The 21,943-nt window shown below is 36.3% G+C and overlaps 3 protein-coding genes across 6 annotated transcripts; 1 reads left to right on the forward strand and 2 right to left on the reverse strand.

Annotated features, from left to right (window-relative positions):
• Positions 1 to 170: 170 nt before the first annotated feature.
• Positions 171 to 8,820, reverse strand: LOC103830566 (indole glucosinolate O-methyltransferase 1). The gene is made up of 4 exons (XM_009106372.3): positions 1,374 to 8,820; positions 929 to 1,239; positions 771 to 835; positions 171 to 610 (listed from the first exon to the last, which is right to left on the reverse strand). The coding sequence occupies exons 1-4, from the start codon at positions 1,841 to 1,843 to the stop codon at positions 311 to 313; spliced, it is 1,146 nt and encodes a 381-aa protein (XP_009104620.1). The 5' UTR covers positions 1,844 to 8,820; the 3' UTR covers positions 171 to 310.
• A 247-nt stretch (positions 8,821 to 9,067) lies between these two features.
• On the forward strand, positions 9,068 to 11,306 carry LOC103830567 (replication factor C subunit 5). Its single transcript, XM_009106373.3, has 9 exons — positions 9,068 to 9,368; positions 9,572 to 9,785; positions 9,934 to 10,013; positions 10,096 to 10,255; positions 10,350 to 10,431; positions 10,530 to 10,659; positions 10,743 to 10,806; positions 10,892 to 10,960; positions 11,056 to 11,306. Exons 1-9 carry the CDS (start codon positions 9,182 to 9,184, stop codon positions 11,153 to 11,155), a joined length of 1,086 nt encoding a protein of 361 aa, XP_009104621.1. The 5' UTR covers positions 9,068 to 9,181; the 3' UTR covers positions 11,156 to 11,306.
• Positions 11,307 to 11,396: 90 nt separating this feature from the next.
• On the reverse strand, positions 11,397 to 21,879 carry LOC103830569 (protein CELLULOSE SYNTHASE INTERACTIVE 3). 4 transcript variants are annotated; one of them, XM_033276134.1, is made up of 9 exons: positions 19,263 to 21,878; positions 19,076 to 19,092; positions 18,963 to 19,018; positions 18,742 to 18,844; positions 15,616 to 18,682; positions 12,741 to 15,288; positions 12,187 to 12,641; positions 11,998 to 12,114; positions 11,397 to 11,918 (listed from the first exon to the last, which is right to left on the reverse strand). In XM_033276134.1, exons 4-9 carry the CDS (start codon positions 18,804 to 18,806, stop codon positions 11,757 to 11,759), a joined length of 6,414 nt encoding a protein of 2,137 aa, XP_033132025.1. In that variant the 5' UTR covers positions 18,807 to 18,844; positions 18,963 to 19,018; positions 19,076 to 19,092; positions 19,263 to 21,878; the 3' UTR covers positions 11,397 to 11,756. The 4 variants fall into 4 exon arrangements, with proteins under 4 accessions (XP_033132025.1, XP_033132024.1, XP_033132023.1 ...); XM_033276133.1 differs by having other exon boundaries at positions 19,224 to 21,878; XM_033276132.1 differs by having other exon boundaries at positions 18,742 to 18,876; positions 18,963 to 19,092; positions 19,224 to 21,879.
• Between the last annotated feature and the right edge of the window lie 64 nt (positions 21,880 to 21,943).

Consider the following 21,943-nt stretch of genomic DNA (forward strand, 5'->3'; position numbering starts at 1 on the left):
AGCCATTTATTTTTTAATTTTATTACTTTTTTTAATTAATTCTACATGGCACTTTGGTTGGTAGTAAATGATGAGGTGAATTTAACTGTTTATCACGGGGTGAACCTATGTATCGTTCTTGATTTCAAGATTCATTTAAACTTAGCCATGCATTAAGATCGCGAAACTAATACCGTAAAAATACTGCATGCAATAAAATTCACTAACAAATACTAAGAAAAACCCTCACAATCAGTATATGATTTTTAGCCCGCAATGTTGATTTCAGACTGCCAACCAAATTATTGTTTTACTTTTTCAAATGCCACATCTATTTGCGGAACTCGATAACAGAATATGAATACACAAGACAAATGACTTCACATCGAATAAAACCTGACCCGAATGCTAAGTTCTCGAATTGTGAAAGAGATCTCTCTTTACCACCCGAACATTGTGTCAACATTAGCAGGTCCATAGCGAACATAATGTCAGATAAAAAGTCACCACCCTTTGGTTCTGTTGGTGTAACCCTCTCTACAATGATCACTTTCCCTTTTTCCGGTAGACTCTTCCAACAATTCTTTAGAATCTTAATACAATGTTCGTCCGCCCAATCATGTAATATCCACTATCGATAATTTAGCCATTTAATACCAGAAATGATAGACTTCAGTAAACCTCGAAGAGCTCAAAAGTTATATATATATATATATATATATATATATATATATATATATATTTATATGCAACTTATTTTAATTAAAAAAACCTTTATATGTATAACTTACTTTCATAAAGATGGCATCTCCCTTTGGAACTTCTATAAACATGTCTCCAGAGACATGTTCAACTCCTATATTAGTAACATTACAAGTTTAGGAGGTAGTTACTAACAGTAACACTCCAATTTAAAACTTATAATTATAAGATTTATTTAGTTTTGTACCTGGATAAAATGGAGCATTGGTTAAAACCTGAGCTAGGTCGAAATTAACACCCTTGATATGAGGATACTTGGATGTGATTAAACCTAATATGGTGCCATTTGCTCCTCCTACATCCACGAGAGTGTTAACACCTTCAAAACCTCTGTAAACTTCTAGCACCTTCTTCATGACCATCGTGGAAGATTCCGACATTGCCTGGTGAAATAGCTCACCGAATCGTTCGTCCAAATTAATGTATTCAAATATTCTCATGCCGTGTGCATTGCTGAACGCATCTCTTCCTTCCAGTATCACATCCTTGAGCTTTGTCCTACGAAAGTAAAGAACAAAAAATTCTTCAGTTTTTCATTTACTCTGGGATATAGAACATTTTCTGTGAATCAGTTTAATTTGTAAGCTAATAACCGGTTTCAAATAAGTAAGGAACATCACTGAAGCTCTTACCAAGTCTTAAAAATGACTTGGTCATGGAACATGATGAGCAAAGACGCGAGAGAACCAGAACCGTCACTATCTTTCAAGAAATACTTGCAAACCGGTTCGGCTGCGTATACCCTTTCCATCTTTCCGGTTCGACCTTTTTCTCTGCTTTTTACCATACGGCACTTCAACATCGAGTGGCTGACGAGTAACCGCAGCATCCGGTCCAGCAAAACCGGTGCCTCCGGGTTCGTTGGCTTGGTTGGAAGACGAACCGTTATCTCGGAGGGTGAAAGCCACGCGCCATTGCCTGCAGCAGCGATGGTATCGATGACGCCGAGCTCCAAGGCGGCTTTAAGAACCATAGGGAAAGCCAGAGTGTTAACTATACTCTCGGCTTGCGAGCTCACCATGTTCTCGTCGGCTACTTGTTCTTCTTTGGTTAAAACCTGTTTAGGGTTAGTGGTTACGGGCCCTTGAAAATGGTTTGACATTATTGTGGTTTGAGAGTATGGTTTTTAACTCTCTCAATAAATTCCATTTTATAGGGATCGGAGAACTCTCAAGCCAAGTGTACCGGCTTTAGATTTGGAATGGTGACCAAGACTATGTCTAATATTTTATTTTTACGGAGCATGCATCGGCCGACAGCGTATTGTCTACATTTGTCTAAACATTAATGTTCATATTTTCTCAAAAAAAACATTAATGTTTATACTCCATTTGTGTTCATCGAGAAAATAATGTGTATGGAGAGCATTGGGAGTGGCGTGTGGACCATCACCAAAACAAATCGCTTCATTACTGTGCCTTGTTTATTGCTAGATTTTAGGAAAAACTATTTTTAAGTGTGTTTAAAAACAGTGATCTATGTGTATGTTAACATTTGTGTTTCTCATGTATATACTATAGTTTATCTTTGCAAATAAATTTATATTATACATGCAACATAATATTGCTCTAGATTCACAAACTACCGATTTTAACATTATTTTTAGCCTCATGTATGTAATAGCATATATATATATATATATATATTATTTTTCTTCCGTTTTATAATATATGATATTTTTAATATATTTGTTGTTTCAAAAAAAATTATTTTAATTATTTATGAATTTTAACTTTATTAAAATTTGGATAACCAATTAATTAGATTTAACAATCTTTTAGCTATGTAACCAATAGATTTAACAAAATAAATTATGTTTGGTCTATTAACCAGCTACTATGCATAGCCAGAAGGAACCCCCCATAAGTTCTATCAGGATATATTAATTAACCTATGAGGGAAACCTATTGTAAATTTAATTTCTTACAATTTGATTGGGAATTTTTTGAGGATCATTCCCAAAAAATCTTATATTATATTATTAAATACGTAAATGTAACATTATAAATTGGAGAAAAGATCCTACATCGAAAATATAAAAGAGACTTGAGTAATATATAACAGACTTGGACTAATCCATTAATTGCCAATTGATTTTAAGTTGGAAGCCCAAAAAATTTATCATGGTATCAGAGCAGACCAAATACTCTGACTCATTAATCCGGTCCGGATAGTGGCCCGATCATCCTATTAGCTGATGGCTCATAGAAAACTCAGTTCCGCCGAAATCGCTTGAAAATAAAGCATTACTCCCGGAGAGATATGATGGATTCTGCGAAATTAATGGTTATACGCACAATTATCTCGAGAGAGGGTGTTGGAAAGAAGATCCTATATCAAAAATATAAAAAGACTTGAGTAATATATAAGATACTTGGACCAATCTACTAATTACCAATCGGTTGGAAAACAGAAAACAATAATATGATTCTTCTAATAGTCGATCTCCAATCAGAAGGGTCATAGCAGAACGGAACCGAATGACTAGATGATTACTCATCCTCTCTGCTTTAATTCCAAAACAAAAATATAAACAAAAGTAGTGACGTATATTTATATTTTACTATAATAATTTACAGAAACTTTATAATGAAACCGCGACCCATTAAATTATTTCTTTTCCTTTTTAGGTTTTCGACGATCATTGTAAAACTAACTCTCAGGTGTATCTCGTAAAATCCATAAACCTCGTGAATCAGGATATCGTTTTTCTATAATCCACTCAGATTATAATCGTTTTTCTTCTTCTCAGATTCTAATCTTTAGTTGAGGAACACCAGAAAACCACTGATCGTTAATTATATTTGATTGATGTAAGGATGAATATAACTACTGTTTGTTGTATATTGCTCTCGCCATTGACATCATCATGATATAGGTTTGAGGTTGCAACTAAACCTAATTTTATATTTATATACGTAGTATCTCTGCAGCGTCATACAAAATCTTGAAGAAATTAATTTAGAGAAATTCTCTATATAGCTATTTTTACGTTTTTGTACTCAATGAATAAAATGATCAAAATAAGTTTTATTAAAGGGTAAAAATATGTTTTTATCTTAGAGTTAACTAATCTACACTTAGGGTTTAGAGATAAGGAGTGAGATTTTGGGATAAGTTTCAAATTTTTGAAATAAAATAATAAAAATTAAAAATTTCAAAAAAAAAAAACTATTTTGGTCATTTTCTTTTTTGAATGTCATTTTTGTGTCAAATTTTTTAAAAAAGCTATTTGAGAGAATTACCCATTAATTAACCGTACATAAGACTGAAAGACAATATATAGTTCAGAATAAAGTTTTAGCATGACAAAATAGAAATAGAAATAATCCTTCTGATAGTAGATTACCAACCAGAAGAAGGCTCATGTTAAAAAAAGATACGAATGGAATGATTAGATGTTAGTCCTCTTTTATTTATCTACAAAACAAAAGTAGGGACTTTTTAAAATTATAGTATGTTATATGATTATCATTATAATGATATCAAATCTTTCAGATGAATTAACAGGATCCGTCGATTAATCATGTGAATGTTTTTTTTTCAACAACCACGTGAATCACGATATCGCCCAAAAGTTTCTACTTTTGTTAATGTTTTTGTTTCCCGACCAGAAGGGTCATAATCAGTGACGTGTGCCAGCCAAAAATTTCATAGAACGCGATTTAATAATTAAATCTAAATTTTATATGTTTTTTTTCTAAATTTTATATGTAATAAGGAGCATTATATGTTACGGGTGAATGGTGATCATATAGTATTTTTGGATAATTAATGTTAGGAGGAATTATATGTTATGGGGGTAATGGTGATCATAAAGTATTCTTCTAATCATTCACGTATTAGCTCGTCCACGAAAACACGTGAATCAGGCTACCAGCCTACCACTTTAAGTTATAAATGATCGATCATGATTGATCATTTTACTTTATTTAAATTTATGAAGAATTGGTGCAAACTTTAGGAAACTTTATAATGATAGTGTTAAATATCGGGATCGTCTCTGACATCATTATAATATGATTTCGGTCCAAAGTTGCAACTGACGTATAATAATTTTCAAAAAGAAAAAAAATGTAACATTTTTAATTATTATTATAAAGAAAAAACTCTGATGGATTTGGAGAAGAATAATAAAGCTTCCACTAACTCGTCCTTAGCGGCCGATTCCCCAGTCCTCTTTGCTTCCTCAATCTTAGTACTAGTGGTCTCGTCACCATGTGAATTTGTTGCCTTGTTCTTCTCAATGAAGCTTATAAAGTCTTCCTTTGTCCTGTCTCCTTCGTACTCTACATTAACGTTTCCACTCGCTGATCTCTAGTAAATGGTCGGCAGGGAAGCGTTCACGTCAAAGGGTTCACTTGGGATATCATTTTCCGTCGCGTCCTGTACACCCCTCATGCAATCGTGTGGTTAAGACCATTATCTAGTATGATATTATCAAAAAGTGATTTGACATGCAGCAGTGAGCAGCACAAATTAAAAAAAAAAAATAAGAGGCTTACTAATTTTGCTATGATCACACTTGGGTCGTTTTGCAACTTTAAAGCCACTTCGTCCAATATCGGGGCAAGCTTTTGGCAATGTCCACACGACGGTGCATATGATAGAACTCAATCAAGACTGATGGATAAATTGATGTTTTTATCAGTTTTTGTTTTGTAAGAAGATCAAAATAAGTATTATTAAGAGTTTTCAAATGTTGCTCACCATTCTTTCCAGACTTGAAGACTATATCGTCAAGGCTCTCAGCTACAACAACCTTCACTGGTTTGTTGTTCTCAGCTGGAATAGGCTGAGATTTTTTGCGGGCGGCAACTTTCCGTTCTTGAAGGAAACATGTTCTTTGGTTAGTTTATATTTTATTTTACGTAACTCTTTTCCATGAAACCTTGAAGTCTTTCATCCATGACTCAATCTGGTCAACCATAACGTTTGCTTTCCAATAGGACTGAACAAACTATCCATAAATTTTTTATTTGATTCGTTATTTGTTTATATTCAAACCGAAAAATCCAGATATTTGTAACTCTACCGAACAAATCAAATACTAATATGTAATATCCACAAGAAACAAATAAAAAAAATATTAATATTTTTAAGAACGAATATTCGATTAGATTAGTTATATGTATATATATATATATTTAAAATTTTATATATAACTTATATAAATATTATATTTTATATAAATTTTATAATTTTTTATCTATTAAATTGATTATAGTAGTTATTAGAATTTTTAAAAGGAAATATTTTTTTGTCAAAAATATTATTATTTTATATTATTTTGGATTTTTTTATTTATTTTTTTGTATGGATTAGATCAGATATCCGGTTAAATCTCCGGATACTTGAAACATCAAATATCTAGATGGCTACAAATTGAATCTGATCGGATAATTGATCGTTCTGACGAAATATATCGGATCACGAATACCTTCAAAAACTACTACCCATACTTTCCAAGTACTTCTTGTTATCCGGAGTCAGGATGATTATGAGGGGAACTTGGGTCTCTCCAAGTCCAAAGTACTGTCAAAGACCGATATACACAAAAGGAAAAACTCTGCTTAGGGATGTGTAAACTCACAACAGAAGAAAATGATTGGGAGATGCAAAATGAAATAGTAATGTGCAAAGCGTGTTGGCCGCTCTCAGCATCACCAGCAAGGAAGAAAAGACCTTGTCCTTTGTATGATGTAGCAACTTCACGGTACTCTGCTTTTAGAGATGCAACTCTCCAGTGAAGTTAACGAACATCATTACCTAAATTTTCAAAATGTTACAGCCCATCAAAACCAGAAGATATTAGAAGAAACTGTCAAAACACTAAAGAATGATGTTAAAAACTTTTACCGAGTGGCAAGGCTGACAAAGAATTTGTCAATATATGGGTAGTTGCTTGGATCACTGTCTAAGACGGTGACAAGTAGAATGCTTGATTCTTTGACAAACTTCTCTAGGGCATCCCCATTGCCATAGCGGTTACATTTAATTTAATGCAAAAAAAAAAAAATTTAGTCAAAAAAAAAACTTCTCTAGGGCCTCCCCATTGAAATCCTGATTTCATTATTCTTTGACAAACTTCTCTATATGGAGTATTAAACAATCTGTAGCATAACATAGCCACTCGTTGATGAAACGTACAAGACGAGTTACTTTTGCACCTTGGAATCGACTACCCTTCATCAAAAGGCAAGAGTTGACAATAGATCATATGTAATATTTTTCTTTTCTTTTCATAACTGATTCAATAGTTGACTAATCGATCTTAGTTTAATTTCTAGCCAACAATGTTACTTTCTCATAGTTATGTCATGCTTAATATATTATCTACATATCTTGCCATGACTAACCCCATATTGTTATATCCTATTTTCTTTTAGAAATCCTTAAAAATCTTGTAAATTTTAAACTTAGACATTCTTGTAATCTAAGCCAGGATCGATTATTAATTTTTAAATATAATCAGATTTCTGAATATGGGCACATATAAGTAATTTCAATATCCAACGCTGTATAATTTCAGTTGACCAAGTAACTAACTAACCAACCAATAATAAATGAATACTTACCTACACTGCTATACATCAATATTCTCTATCTAAGCAGAAAGGTCTCAGGTGGAGAGCTTTGACATAGGGGAGAGTTTTTAGTGGTGAAATAAAATGTTTTTGAGGTTTTTGGTATGGTGTTTTCATAGAAACAATGAATATTTTGTGTGAATATGCATACCCCTTTTCTGTGTCACCATGTGTAATTATCATATTATCCAAAAAAAAGAAGAGGCAATCTTGAAGTGCAAAATGCATCAGAGCTCCAGCAAAATTAAAATTTAACTTTAAAAATGTATATGCTACTAAATCTGTACAATGTAAATAAAATTATGTTTAAAATATCAATAAAATTAGAAAATTTGTACAAAAGTATTTGATAAAGAAAACATTTGGATAAATCAGATTAATACCAAACCCGAACCGAACCCACAAAGATCCAAACTGAACCTGAACCAAAATTTAGAAATACACGAATGGAGCTAAAATCTTTAACCCTGAAAACTCGAAACTCGAATAGATCCGAACCAAACTCGAATGATACCCATTAGGGATTAGGGATTGTAGTTCTCGATGAAATCCTTTATATATGGGTAGTTGCTTGGATCACTGTCATCACCAGAATGATTTTTTTGGGGATTGTAGTTCGAATAGATCCGAACCAAACCAAAATAAATTAGGGATTGTAGTTCTCGATGAAATCCTTTATATATTAATTGAGAAGCATTACAACATTTTTTTTGTAGCCACGTATCATCACCAGAATGATTTTTAGAATCTTTTGAAAAATAGGTTGTCCATCTAAACATATATTATACTTTTTTATTAAACTAACTATCAAATTGATTAGTTGTGTACAAAAAAATATTCTTCATTCTTTCCTTAAATAAAAGCTACAAAATTGTCTTATATTATTAACATATTTATGACAATTAATGAATATGAATAATAAAGATTTGACACAAAATTTTATATCCTCGCTGCTTTTTGTTTAATTTTATATTATTTAAAATAAATTAAAAAATCACATTAGCTATGTAATAAAATTTAGATTTTTTTGTTATATGTTATATTTCAAAAAAAAAATTAATTAAAACAACTATAAATTACTAAAAATGTTTAAAGTCCTGCATTGAAAATTTGTGATTAATAGTTTTTTTTTTTTTGTTATAACAAGATACCAATGATCATAAAGTCGTATGAATGTGAAATCTCATTTAATAGATATGCATATTAAATATATATATATATGTCTATTTTAATATCGTTTAAATTAAAATATATACCACATAAAAACACAAATACATTAATTTTGAAATTTGCACTAAAAAATCTTACATTGAAAAGTTTATGATTAACAGAAAATATACAAATATTAATAAAATCAAATGAATAAAAAATCTCAATAATAAATATTTATATTAAATAATTATCTCAATATCATTGAAATTTAATTATATATCATATAAAATTAATAAAATAATTAATTTGATTTACTTAGTAAAAAAATATTGACAAACAAAATCAGAGTTATTATTTTGATTTACATACTTAAACTAATTTAATTATATAGATAAATGAACACAAAATAATTTCATTCCGCGCATAGCCCTGATCTTAACCTTAACCTCAACCTTGTACATATGTAATTAAGGAATAAAAATGTGATAAAGAAAGAAAAGAGTGAAGTGTAACTTTACCAAACTAGCCCCAACTCAACCATCATTCAGCGAGGGTTCAAAGGTAATTTACAACAACGAAGACAGTAGAATAGACTCAAACAAACAATGGCGGAAGGAAACCTCAAAAACTAGACCTTGGCGGGAGAGAAAGAGTGAAAAGAAGCGGCTGAGTGAGAGATTCCCAACCAATTCACGGCGAAGATGACTGAGACTACATCGGCGATGGACATCGACGTAGACGAGAATCTCCCTCGCAAACCGAGCAACAAGGGCAAAGACGTCGCCGGTTTCGTTGCTCCGCCGCAGAGCAAGACGACGCCTTGGGTCGAAAAATACAGACCTCAATCGCTAGACGACGTCGCAGCACATCGCGACATTGTTGATACAAGTAATTGAACTTACCCACCACAGAAACCCTAATTTTTTAAAAAATTGAGTCTTTTTATTAAAAAAATTGAGTCTTTTTTCTAATTACGCAAGAGAAATGGATTCCTGAGGATTCTATATTGAAAAGCTAAGACCTTTGTGTTGGGTTTAAGAAACTAGCTTCTTACTGAAGCTTTTGTTTTTTGTTTTTTTTTTGTTAAACAGTTGATAGGTTGACCAATGAGAACAAGTTGCCGCATCTTCTGTTGTATGGTCCACCTGGTACTGGCAAAACATCCACCATTCTAGCTGTTGCACGGAAGCTGTATGGACCTAAGTACCGTAACATGATTCTTGAACTCAACGCCTCGGATGATAGAGGGATTGATGTTGTGAGGCAGCAGATTCAAGATTTCGCTAGCACTCAGAGCTTCTCACTGTGAAGTTTCCTATCATTATGACTCCATTTTTCTATGAGTTGTTTATTATTATGAAGTGCCTAGCTGTAGTATCATGCTGGAGTAGAACGAATAATAAGATGTACTTTCATGCTGTGGATAATAAAAGATTTCGATTGATGATTGCAGAGGAAAGTCTTCGGTGAAGTTGGTTCTGCTGGATGAAGCAGATGCCATGACAAAAGATGCTCAGTTTGCCCTGCGTAGAGGTGAGGCCTTGTATTCTTCATAGCTCTCTTGGTTTTATTTTATATGTCTAAGTACGGCACTAACATGTTTATGTATGGCTAGTGATTGAGAAATACACAAAGAGTACTAGGTTCGCCCTCATCGGAAACCATGTCAATAAGATCATCCCTGCTTTACAGTCCAGATGTACCCGATTTAGATTCGCCCCTCTTGATCCTGTACATGTGAGTCAACGTCTTAAACATGTCATAGAAGCTGAAGGGTGAGAATAAAAGTTACTTCAATCTTATAAACTATTTGTTTGTTGTGTGTTTTCTCCACCCTTTCTCTTTGCTAATCGTTCATAAATGGACTAGGCTTGATGTAAGTGAGAGTGGTTTGGCGGCTCTTGTACGGCTGAGCAATGGAGACATGAGGAAAGCCATGAACATTTTGCAGGTTCTGTTAATATTTCCTTTTGCTTCTCTGTCTCCTAGTTCACAATTGTAAATTGACATAAGAAGCATTACCAACGGGTTAATGTGTGTGAGAGGCAGTCAACGCATATGGCGTCAGAGAAAATCACAGAGGAAGATGTTTACCTCTGCACTGGAAACCCACTACCCAGGGACATTGAGCAGATATCTCACTGGCTTCTGAATGAACCATTTGCTGAGAGCTACAAAAGTATGTGAACCATCACTGATATTTTTATTTTCTTAGTATTTGATTCCATGGTACACCTGATTGTTACTTGTCACACTCTGCAGAAATATCAGAAATGAAGACGAGAAAAGGACTTGCCATTGTTGATATCGTCAGAGAGGTTACCATGTAAGCAGTGACGTACTTGGTTGCGGCTTCTACTGCTGTGTTAATCATGCGTCTCTGAACTAGCTAACTTTTGTTTCTCCTACAGGTTTGTGTTTAAGATCAAGATGCCTTCAAATGTCAGAGTTCAACTGATAAACGATTTGGCAGACATCGAGTTAGTATATTTTTGTTTTGTTAACTTTTGTCTGGACAGTAGAGTGAGTATTTAGCCTTTTTGTATTTAATCAGGAGTCTGTTTTGGGTTTATAGGTACAGATTGAGCTTTGGATGCAACGACAAACTGCAGCTTGGAGCTATCATTTCTACTTTCACTCACGCCCGGTCTGCCTTGGTTGCTTCAGCAAAGTGAACCTGTGTGTTTTCTTTTTTAACATTTGGAAACCCGCCGCAGTAGTAGCTTAAAATGATTTGGGTTTTAACTCAACAAGACAGAATGCTTTGTATACATTTTCATGGCAGTTGTGCTTGTTTTAGTTGCCTATGAAAGAGTTTCGATGCTACCTTGTTATCCTCTGATCATCTCATTGCAGGGTGCAGATTGCTAAAAGACTATTTGCAAGTTCGCTGACCTGAAACCAGTAGTAGAGAAGTGCCAATCATGAAATAACTTAAAACATCGCTACAGGAATCAGAGCACTTCGTGCTGCTTAGTTGATCCCTGAGCGAAAGAGATTCATAAACAAAGAGTCAGTACATAGACAATAAGAAAGAGAGATATAAACTATACAGAGACTGTTTCTTGCTACGTAGGAACTCTTTGCTTCTTCAACGTTCCTTTCCACACACGGTTTTACTCATTACCCAATATACACGTATTGCTTGCTATACATCTGCTGCATACTTTGCTTCCGTTCTTCTACTACCACAATTCAGCCATTGGGAGCCTTATATTCTTCCTTCCCTTAGACCAAATGCATTGTGCTTGTGAAGATGGAGTTGTTTTTCTTCACTCAAAGAGTATCATCCGTTGTTCTATTGGACCATGCAATCTCAATGTCGAGTGATCTGGAAGATGCATCTTTGCTGTTGTCATGATTCAAGCTTAGAGATCCGTTGTAAACTCCTTCTATCACGACTTTGTCGATTTGGATAGTGACACGGCCCAGAGTTGTCTGCAGATAAAGGAATGAACCAGTCAAGACAACGTATAGATCTATCAACTCTGCAACTTGGACAACGTTACAATGTTACCTTCCCGAATGTGCTTTTGCTCTTGCATATGATGTGAAGCTTTTGTCCTTTGGGTGGAACATCAAATGCCCAAGTAAAGCTTTCTTTCCATTCAGGAGAAGTGCGATTGCTCACAACCTAGAGGAAATGTACAAACAAATTATTATTGGCAATGGTGGAGATATTCTCCGAGGGATGAATAAGGTTTACCTTAGTTTGGCGTGGAGGGCAGTTTCCTATGGTTAATTGACAAAAGGCGTTTGTGGTTGCCATGGACTGCTTTAAGTTGTTGGCACGCATAACGTTTACTGTTAAGCAACCTGGTAAGCAATGTAATAAGCTGTCTGCCTTGTCGTGGAACACAGGAGGGCATGTTTTCATCAACATCTGCAGGACAGGAATTGCTTCAGCTGCAATCATGGCTTGAGATTTTGCAACATCTATAGCCATATTCGTCCACGAGTGTCTTAGCAAGTAGAGAATATCCAATACTAATCCCTGGACATCTTCAACACCAGATCTGAGCGCCCCGACCAAATGAGGGATGCAGAAAGTAGCAGCTTCTGAGGCGCGAAGCTTTGGAAAATTGGAGAAAATCACATTTAAGGTTCTCAAGACTTCGATATTTATTGTTGATGTAGACCACAAGCCTCTTTCAAGTGCAGCTGCTCAACCACAGTTGAAGATACGAGCACATAAGTCATCAGAACACAAATAAATCTGGAACATATGATTATAAGCATAACTTTTAAACTGAAAAGTACCTGTTAATGATCTTATAAGCTCATTAGAGACATATTCTTGGAGTGTGTGGTTGGAGAACAAAAATTTTACCATTAATGCAGCCTGCCCAGATACTTCTGCATTGGAAGAAAGCAATAGCTCCTGAATTAACAATATGCCACCAGCCTCTGCAACTGCTCGCCTATTTGTTCTACTATTCATCACAAAATTCTGCAACGCACAGATGGCCACCACTTTCATTTCTTCTGTTGGTTGTTCTTCTAGCACGCTAATGAGTGCCCGACAAGCGGAAACAGAGCCACTGGATCTAGAAAGCCCTTCATGCTGAGAAAGGTCCCCAAGTGCTAGCGCAGCAAGAAGCCTACCTGGTTCTGATCTTGTCTGAGGGTCTAACAGATATTGAGAGAGTGGTGCTATCGCATATTTGCATAACTTTAACTCTCTTACCTTCGGGTTGTTAAATATTACTTCAAGTAAGCTCCCCGATTCTTCCTCGCATTGATGAGATCTCAGGAGGTCCAGTAATGCGTTGATTGCGCCAAGCTCAGCCATTTGTACGGTGCTTGAAGCATCGTTCTTCTCATGAATCATTAATGCTTTAAGAGCCAGCATCACTGTGCTTTCAATTGTCGAGAACAACAACTTAACTAAAACTGGTAGTTCAACTCTGAAAAAGCATTCTGCATCACACTGCAGAACATTGCAGAGAACAAAAGCAGCGGACTCCCACAGCTCAAGAGGTGGCTGAGGATCCTCCTGAAGAATAACCTTGGATAGCTCGAATATACCTCCAGCATCAAGAACAGACTTAGGCCAGCTAGCAGATATCTTCTCCAGTGCCTTTACTGCAGTTTCCTGAAGGCTCAGTATTCCAATTCCAGCAAGCCGAACCAGAGGAACAACAGCATTCTGTGTCGTGATGTCTTTCTGGAAATCTTCCATTGTAAGAAAATGGCTCAGAAGTTCTGCTCCAAGCTGCTGGATAGCTTGAGATGAAGACTCCAAAAATGAAATCAGAGGCACGATGGCTTCACTGGGTGTAAAACTAAAAGCTTCAAGGCTTTGCTGTTTTTCCAAAATGTTTACAAGTGCTTGTAAGGCGCTATGTTGCCCCCATAAGGTCAAGTCTGATCTGAGCAAGACCATGAAAAGAGGTTCTACAGTTTTTGTAACATCAGGTCTTTTGGCGATTACTCCACTATTTGTTAAAATTCGAAACAGCTCTGCAACAGAGGAACATAACGAACTTGAGGCTCCAGGTAGTAGCTCAAGACATCGATCAATTATTCCAGCTTCCACCATGTCCAACTTCCGTGGTACTCTGTCTTTGCCCAACTTAATAAGAGCTGATAAGCTAGCCTCAATAATCCTGTAATTTGTTCCCGAAACCAACCCAACAAGAAGCTCCTGAATGTCATGACCTGCGGCGATTTCTAGCTGTTGCTCGTCATCCAATAGTATCTTAATAGCACAAACCGCTGCTTCAACTGCTGCATTTCGTTCAGACTGCATAAGTGTTATCAGGGGCTTCATGCATCCCGAGGCGGATGGACTTGCTCTGACGTTTTTATTTAAGAAAACAACAGAACAGAGTTTGGCAGCATTTATCTTTAACTCCTCTGAAGCAGAAGCAGATGATAAGATTTTGTTCACATTTTCCAGCAGGCTTCCTTCCACGTCTATTAGAAGAGCTGTATTCGAAGTATTTCCTGAACTTAATTTAATCAGTGCCGAGAGAGCTACCTCTTGCTCAGTCTCTGATACAGTACCGAGCATGTCCATCAGTGGTTGAGCAGCCTGCTGAGCTATTTCAGAATTTCTGATGTTTTCAGCATCAAAGAGTTCATTTAGAGCTCCAGCAGCGCTGTATCTTGCACTTCTTGACCCCAGACGAAGTACTGCTATTAGCTGATTCAAGGAACTAACTGCTACTTCGTTTTGTCTGAGCTCGTGGTTGCTAAATAATACTCTAAGCAATTCAGATATGGTGCGCTCCATTGAATCTTGAGGGCTTAGAGAAAGGTATTTCGTTAAAGCTTCCACAGCTCCAGCTTCAGCCATTAGTAATTTGTTTGTGTCACTTCCGTCAGCAATGCGAATCAGGGTTTGGACGGCAAATTGAGGAGCTCCCGGCCTATCTGGAATTGGCCTTAAGAGATCTACAAGCAGCGGGATAGATTTGCGTGCGGTGGAGCCAAGCCTCACATCTTCAATTTCAAAAAGGTGTTGAAGAATGACTTGATCAGGCTCTTTCACCAGAGAAAATTCATTTGCCAAAGCAACCAAGTTGAGAATCTCTGACTCCACATAGCCAAGAAGGTTTATAATCCCAGAAATAGCACCTGAGTTTGCAATTGTCAGATTTATTCCTCTGTTCTTAGTACAAACAAGACTAGCCATTGCGTGGGCAGCGAAATACCGATCTATCAGTTCATCAGATCTTAGCAAAAGTGCAAGTGTTGGAATAATCCGCATCGTCGTTGAAGACAAGGACACGTTGTCATCCTGGAACATGATGGCAAGGAGGAGAGCGCTAATCCAAATGCCTTCTGTGTCCTCAAATTCAGCCTGGACAAACAATTTAGCTCAAGATTACTTTAAGGGAGGAAATTCGTACAAGACATATTTGCCCAAAAACGCCAAGATACACAATTTGTGCATGACAAGTCTGAAACGATATAAAGAATGGATAACTCTGAAATCTGACTGTGAGTCTGTAAGAGAACCTGTAAACTAACAGAAGGCTTTAAGGCAAAAACTTCGATCCACAAGTTGTACAGCTAAACTAACAAGTTGGCTAATTTCTTTCATTGCCAACAAAGGCATACCCATGAGTCCATCACTAATAAACATGAGGAACAATATATAAATTTGTGTCCGAACAGAAACATTTACCTGAGGACTGGAAGTATGCCTAGCAAGCTTCGCAAAGAGCACCTCAAGTCCGCCAGCTTCCACGACAATGAGCTTTGACTTAGCATCAACGGAAGTAAGTAAGCATAGCAGCCACAACGCCACTGTACCACCCAAGATTTTAGCTGGATCAGGAAAATAAAAACCACCTGTATCCTGGAAAACATTTTTTTCCATAAAACCTTTAGGTGTCAGGACTTCAGTTTCTATAGAATAGCATTTAGAATTGTCCTTTATCATATCTACTAGGGCACGTAACAAGAGTTTTGAGAAACCAGACTGATCAAGTGCCTCCGTTATCAGCTGCTTCTTTTCTTTCGTAGCACATAAGAGCAGAGCTGTCCCCCCAACTCTCACTTCTAAACTGGATGCATTTACTATTCTATCAGCCAAAACCCCAATTGACTTGGGTCTTGAAACTATAAGTTCACTGATCAGAAATTGTTGATCACAGCAAAGCCTGGACAATATTTCTATTGCCTTATCTTGCACAAGAGTATGGCCTTCAGAAAGGCATTGCACAAGGGTTTCCAGGCTTGATGGCACTTCAGAAAGGGCAGTCAATGGGGGGTAAGAGAAATTCACCCCATTCTTAGCCCTTGCCAAAACTGCAACTACTTCTAATACGTCGAAAGCGTCTGGGCTATCCATATCTACTGATTTTAGAGAATCAACGAGTGAAAGTATAGCAAAACGGCACTGAGCACTTCCCTTTAGCACATCACAAACTGGAAAGTTCTTAAGTAACTGATGAAGTGCCCGGGATGCATTTCTCTTACCCTCTGAAGATCCATCAGCCAGGATTCTTGTGAAAGCTGAAACAACATCTTCAGCTAGTGCTTCTGCAGCGATATCCGGATCAGACAGAAGATTTGCCAGGGCAGAAACTGCATTTTCTGCAGACTCTATGGAAGAGTCCTTCGCCAATTTTATGAGTGCCTTAAGATCTCCTTCTGCAATGTAAGCCTTCTTTTTATTAGATTTTTTCTTCACCGGGCGGGACAGTGCGTCCAAAGCCCTAGCCACCTGTTTAGCCACATTCTGAGAGTTGCTTGTAAGGAGCTTGATCCAGGGATTAATGATGTCATCAGTTGCAAGATGGTCACATATATCTTGTCTTGAGCTGAATAGATCAGCTAAAACTGAAGCTGTATGCTCCTTTGTTTCTTCCCTGGAAGTTGTCAGGGACTGGACAAGGGACCGCAGTGCTTTGTTAGCTGCACACCCTTTATGAACAATATCTTCTTGTGAAGCTTTTGAGAGCACATGACCCAGTACTTGTATTACATGAACCTTTGAAGCAGGATCGTCTCCCAGAAGTAAAGCCAACAACTGATTAATTGTAGCAGGATCAGCTGTACGGACAAGCTTCAAAAGTGTCTTTGCAGAGGTTTCCTGGGAATTCAATCCACCAGTCTTCAGTAGCCACAGGAATGCTGGAATACCACCAGCTCTTTCAACACAATCGCGGATTTCCTCACTGTGACAGCACAAATTCCAGAGGATGCGGGAAGCATCTTCCTTGGCCTTCTGAGATCCAGTCTCAAGCAACTGGACAAGTGGAGGAATCCCCCCGGCTGCGGTTACAGCCCATTTACTATCATCGATCTGAGCCGTCAGAATTTCCAACATTTCAACAGCATACTCTTGGTGTTGCTCACTAGACAAACCTAGAAACGATATAAATAATTGGATTCCTTCTCTCTTCCCAACTGCCTCCCAAATTCCAACCTTGTCATGGCATAGGCGAGACAAGAAAGCTATAAGATTCTCTCGTACGTCAGCAGAAGCCATAGTTATGAGAGCGATTAGGACTCTCTTAGCTTCTGCATCATCTAGGTAACACGATAGACTGCTGTTTCCGTACAAACTCGCCATAGCCTCCAAGATCCGCTCTTGGATTAACTTTGTGTCAAGAGGCTTTAGTAACTTCACCAAAATGCTCTCTATCACTCTTGGATCAAATATTTTCTCTGAACTCTCTGGTTGTTTGAAAATCATTAGAGCATAGGCAAGAGCTCCAATTACATCACCAATTGGTTCCGTTAGACGAGGGGATTGTGATACTTCTCCAAGATATATAATTAAATGGCTCATCCCACCAAACACATTCGCCAACGCTCCAGTTGCATGTTCTTGTAAAGCTTGTCCATTTTCTCCCTGCATACACTCTTTCGATGGAGCAACAATGGCTCCAATGAGAGCATTAACACCTCCTGCATCTTTAACGCATTTCTTAGCTTCATCGGATCTTGATGAAAGAGCTTCCAAAGCATCTGCTGCACTAGCACGGACTTTGGTATCATTTTTCTGTTCCAAAAGCTGTACCAGAGACTTGACAACCCCAGAATTTAATATTTTCTGGATAATATCACAAAAGGACAGCACAAGACGAGCCAGGAGAGACGCAGCATTTGCCTGAGAATTAGGATTGTCAGATGACAAAAGAGACACGACTATGTCAACACCACTACCCTCAAGTATCACTCTCCAATAACCATCATCCACACCACAAAGATTCCTCAAAGCTCCAGTAACGTACCCTTCAACCACTCTATCCTGCTTTCCTTTCAAGCTAAGTTGATCCCACAAAGTCGGCACCACACCTTCTGTGATAAATATCTTCATGCCAATGTGATCATCGGAAACTCCAGCAGAAGAAACCTCATATATAGCCTCTGCCGCTGCTTTCCTAGTATCAATGGTTCCGGACTTCAAAACCGAGAGTAACGGAGGGATGCATCCTCCTAGAAGCACTTTGAGTCGCAACTCCTTGTCTTTGCATAAAACACAAAGGATAGAAGCGACGTTGACTTTGGCCAAAGCCGTCCCATTTCTAAGCATGGAAATGAACAAAGGCATAGCTTGGGGATACGAACCAATCAGCCTCCTTGCCTCCTTTCTGCTTTTCGCAATACCAAGTAGACGAGCTGTAGTGAGCTCTTTGTCTTGCGGAGAAGATGCTTTGCTGTGGAGTTGCTCTATGAGCTGAGCAACCGTAGCCATTGCCTTCTCTGGATCGTCCATTTCCATTTTCACATCGCCTTCCCTGCACATATTTAGGCAATGAGTACGTCTTCAGTTGTCAGAAAATGAAAACATGCCTACCTGGATTGAGAGGAAGACAAAGTTTCCTCCAGAGCCACAGGGAGAAATGTCTTCAACATCTGCATAATCACTCGCCTTTAACTTCCTTCAGCCTTTGGTTAACCTAAAAGAAGAAGAAGAAGAGCCCTTTAAAAACTGCAAGCACAACTAGATTATCTTTACACCTACACTAGAGACTCTATACGAAAATCAAAACTCATTCCAGTGCCTAAAGACCCCACCTTTAGCTCAAATAATAAACCCCTCCTCCGCCTTGCATCACCGAGAAATCTCTAAAGGCCGCCGTGAAACAGAATCCATCTCTCTCTCTCTCTCTCTTCAGAGTAAAACCAAATTTGAAACTCAGCGATTCTGTAGATTCAAAAGAAGGTTCGTGAATCAGAAACGAAACGATAGAATCCCTAGGGCAGAAAGTAGAATCGAGGAACTAAGAATGGATTCGATTGGGGAATTAACGAGTGAAAATCGGGAACGAGCATTACGATTTTGAAGGACGAGGTGGAAGCTACCACGAGAATCACCTTTCTCTCCTTTTTAGTCGCTGTCGATATCGAAAGTGGTGAATGAATGAGGCTCGAATGAGGAAGAAGACGAACGTACGAGCAGTGTGAGAGAGAGAGAGAGAGAGAGAGAGAAGAGAACAGTCCTTTTTATTATTGTTTTTTTTTTTACTTTCCTTAATAATACATTTTATTTCCCCCATCCCCTTAATTATCCTTTGTTAATTAATTATTTTTTTTGTTTAAATTGTCCAGTTTTCGTAATCTCAAATTTATTGTTAATGTATAACATTTGAGATTATAAGTATTGTATAAAATGGATGAAATTGAAATAACATTCGTAATTTCAAATTCTTATAGTTGAAAAACAAAACTTGTATGACTTTTTATAGAAAGATTGATGGGAAATCTGATTGTTGAATATTCCACGGCAGCCATAAATTTAATGAATCAATTAGGGTATAATTAATTATGTATTTTATCTTAATAAGTTACTCTTTCTATATATATAATCAGATAACGTACACAAGAGAACTTTTTCATTTTACTTTATTTAACACATTGTGTATGAATCACAACTTTCAGTTGAACTTAGCAGGATTGGAAGTTGGAGCAGTCCAACATTGTTTTATACCGAGTTTTAACGCAAGTTGGAGCAGACCAAAAATACGTATATAAAATAGTTTTCTTAAAGGTTTATAAAATGAAAAAATGTTAGTATATTTGATAATTTTTGTAACAAGGTGAACAATTATATATGTGTGATGTGTCAATGGATCTTTGTCTTCACGCTTGAGTATTGTCCACTATCACTCAGTTTATTAACTCAGAAACCAAATATTACTGAATAATTTTATCTTTGTGTTTGCATATCATATATTGCTACTTCAAAATTCAAGTGTGATATCTTCAACCAAAAATAATCAAATGTGATACAACAATTTAGATCGTAATAACAAATATTATTCATCTTGTACATACTCAAGAAACCTCCCACGCAACACATGCTCCTATAGAAAAATATTTTACATGGGCAGAATAAGATTCAGCTCATAGTTTTAATTTAACCAAGGCGTGATCCTCGGATCGGCCCCCTCAGTTTTGTTAAACTATGATATGTTTGTTCAAGACTGAACTCGTTTATATATATTTGTATATTTCCTCTCGATCCATGCAATGAGTTAACTATTTTCTATTAGCATTATAACTATATAAGTATTGACATATATATAGCTGTAAATTAAGTCGGTCAAAGAGAGATTGTTGTCTTGGTTTTGACAAACAAGTTTAAACACATCTCTATGTATGTGGACAACAGAGTTACAGTATTTAATATATCAAATATGAACTTTCTGTGTAGTATAGAAAATATAAAATGAAATAAAACTATAAACGAATTTGGATTGTTTTGTTGCTATTTGAAGACATGAATAATAAATTAGTATAAAGTGTGAAGATAGATTGATTGTAAAATTGAAAGTGAAAGCTGGAAGAGCAACAACAAAACATAGCTAACATGGGTTTAAAACCCCACTTCCCAGTGAGACTGATTGTCTCTATCATTTCCAGTTCGCAACAAATATGTCTGGCCCCCATACTTTACTACTCTGTACGTATATTAATACCACGTCCAATCTTCTTCTCTTTAATGAAATATATGCAAATGCACTTGTATTTAAAAAGAATTATATTTGTATGGTGTACATAGATAGTTTGAACGTTGGTTAGCTAATAGATTATCACAAAGACAATATACAGTTGATTTTTTTTTTACCTTCAAAAACAAAAGCTGTGTAGTGTTTTTCCAAATCAGTAGTTTTAATGACAACTGGTGAAAATAAAATAAAATGCTAAGAAGGATGTTTTCTTGTTGTTGATATATCATATATCATGTGCCTTGAATATGTTTCCACCATGTAGCACTAGACATCACGGAGATTTTATTGTGTTCTGATTATGATATATAGTCACTCTAATATGGGTGTGGTGTTCTACTTAGTTACTTTTATTGAGCCTAAGCTCGCGAATCCATCGATGATAGGGTTTGAGGCACAAGATAGTCGTTAAATCTATCAGTTGTTTACTTTATCGCGTTTGTTCATCTGTTTCCACATTGTTCATTGGTAGCTATGCTTGTTGTGCATGAGTATGGGACGTCAACGTTCAGTATTATACGCTATTATCAATATCAAGTATCAACCATGGATTCATTCCTTGAAGCTGATTTCATAAGCATCAGAAGTTCGTACAGTTACAATCAATAGGGTATGACTTTTGTTCCACACATAATAAATGCTCCTTTCTTTTTTCTTTTTTTTTCTTTTGCATGCTTCAGTGGTATTTTTGTTAGCTATGCAAGTATAGTTACCTTTTTAACTTGTGTAATCGACTAATCAAACTTTAAACGTGTTTATTACTTGGTATAAACGCTACCAGAAATCGGTTTGGTATCTGGAATCTTTTTGTCATTATAGTTGTTGTTTGTGATTTGTGAATTTATATAAACTAGATGTTTTACCCGCACATGCATGCATAATCTTATTATGAATATTTATTAGTTTATGTCTTATTAATCTAAAACCAGTATAATAAGTTATTATTTATGTTTTCAAATAGTTAAATCAAACATCAAAGTATTTATATATGTCAAATATTTTTTAATCAAACTATATACTTATAATTGTGTTAAACTTTTTAAAACA

The sequence above is a fragment of the Brassica rapa genome, chromosome A07 (assembly GCF_000309985.2).
Source record: "Brassica rapa cultivar Chiifu-401-42 chromosome A07, CAAS_Brap_v3.01, whole genome shotgun sequence".
In the NCBI taxonomy this organism is placed as follows: domain Eukaryota; kingdom Viridiplantae; phylum Streptophyta; class Magnoliopsida; order Brassicales; family Brassicaceae; genus Brassica; species Brassica rapa.

Coding starts and splice junctions, on each gene's coding strand:
- LOC103830566 (XM_009106372.3), bottom strand. CDS start 1,843: ATGTCAAACCATTTTCAAGGGCCCGTAACCACTAACCCTAAACAGGTT. Junction 1,240..1,373: donor CAAGTCATTTTTAAGACTTG/GTAAGAGCTTCA, acceptor TTACTTTCGTAG/GACAAAGCTCAAGGATGTGA. Junction 611..770: donor GAGATGCCATCTTTATGAAA/GTAAGTTATACA, acceptor AATTATCGATAG/TGGATATTACATGATTGGGC.
- LOC103830567 (XM_009106373.3), top strand. CDS start 9,182: ATGACTGAGACTACATCGGCGATGGACATCGACGTAGACGAGAATCTC. Junction 10,432..10,529: donor AAGCCATGAACATTTTGCAG/GTTCTGTTAATA, acceptor TGTGAGAGGCAG/TCAACGCATATGGCGTCAGA. Junction 10,660..10,742: donor ATTTGCTGAGAGCTACAAAA/GTATGTGAACCA, acceptor CACACTCTGCAG/AAATATCAGAAATGAAGACG.
- LOC103830569 (XM_033276132.1), bottom strand. CDS start 18,806: ATGCAGATGTTGAAGACATTTCTCCCTGTGGCTCTGGAGGAAACTTTG. Junction 15,289..15,615: donor GGCATACTTCCAGTCCTCAG/GTAAATGTTTCT, acceptor TTGTTTGTCCAG/GCTGAATTTGAGGACACAGA. Junction 12,642..12,740: donor GCTTATAAGATCATTAACAG/GTACTTTTCAGT, acceptor GTGGTTGAGCAG/CTGCACTTGAAAGAGGCTTG.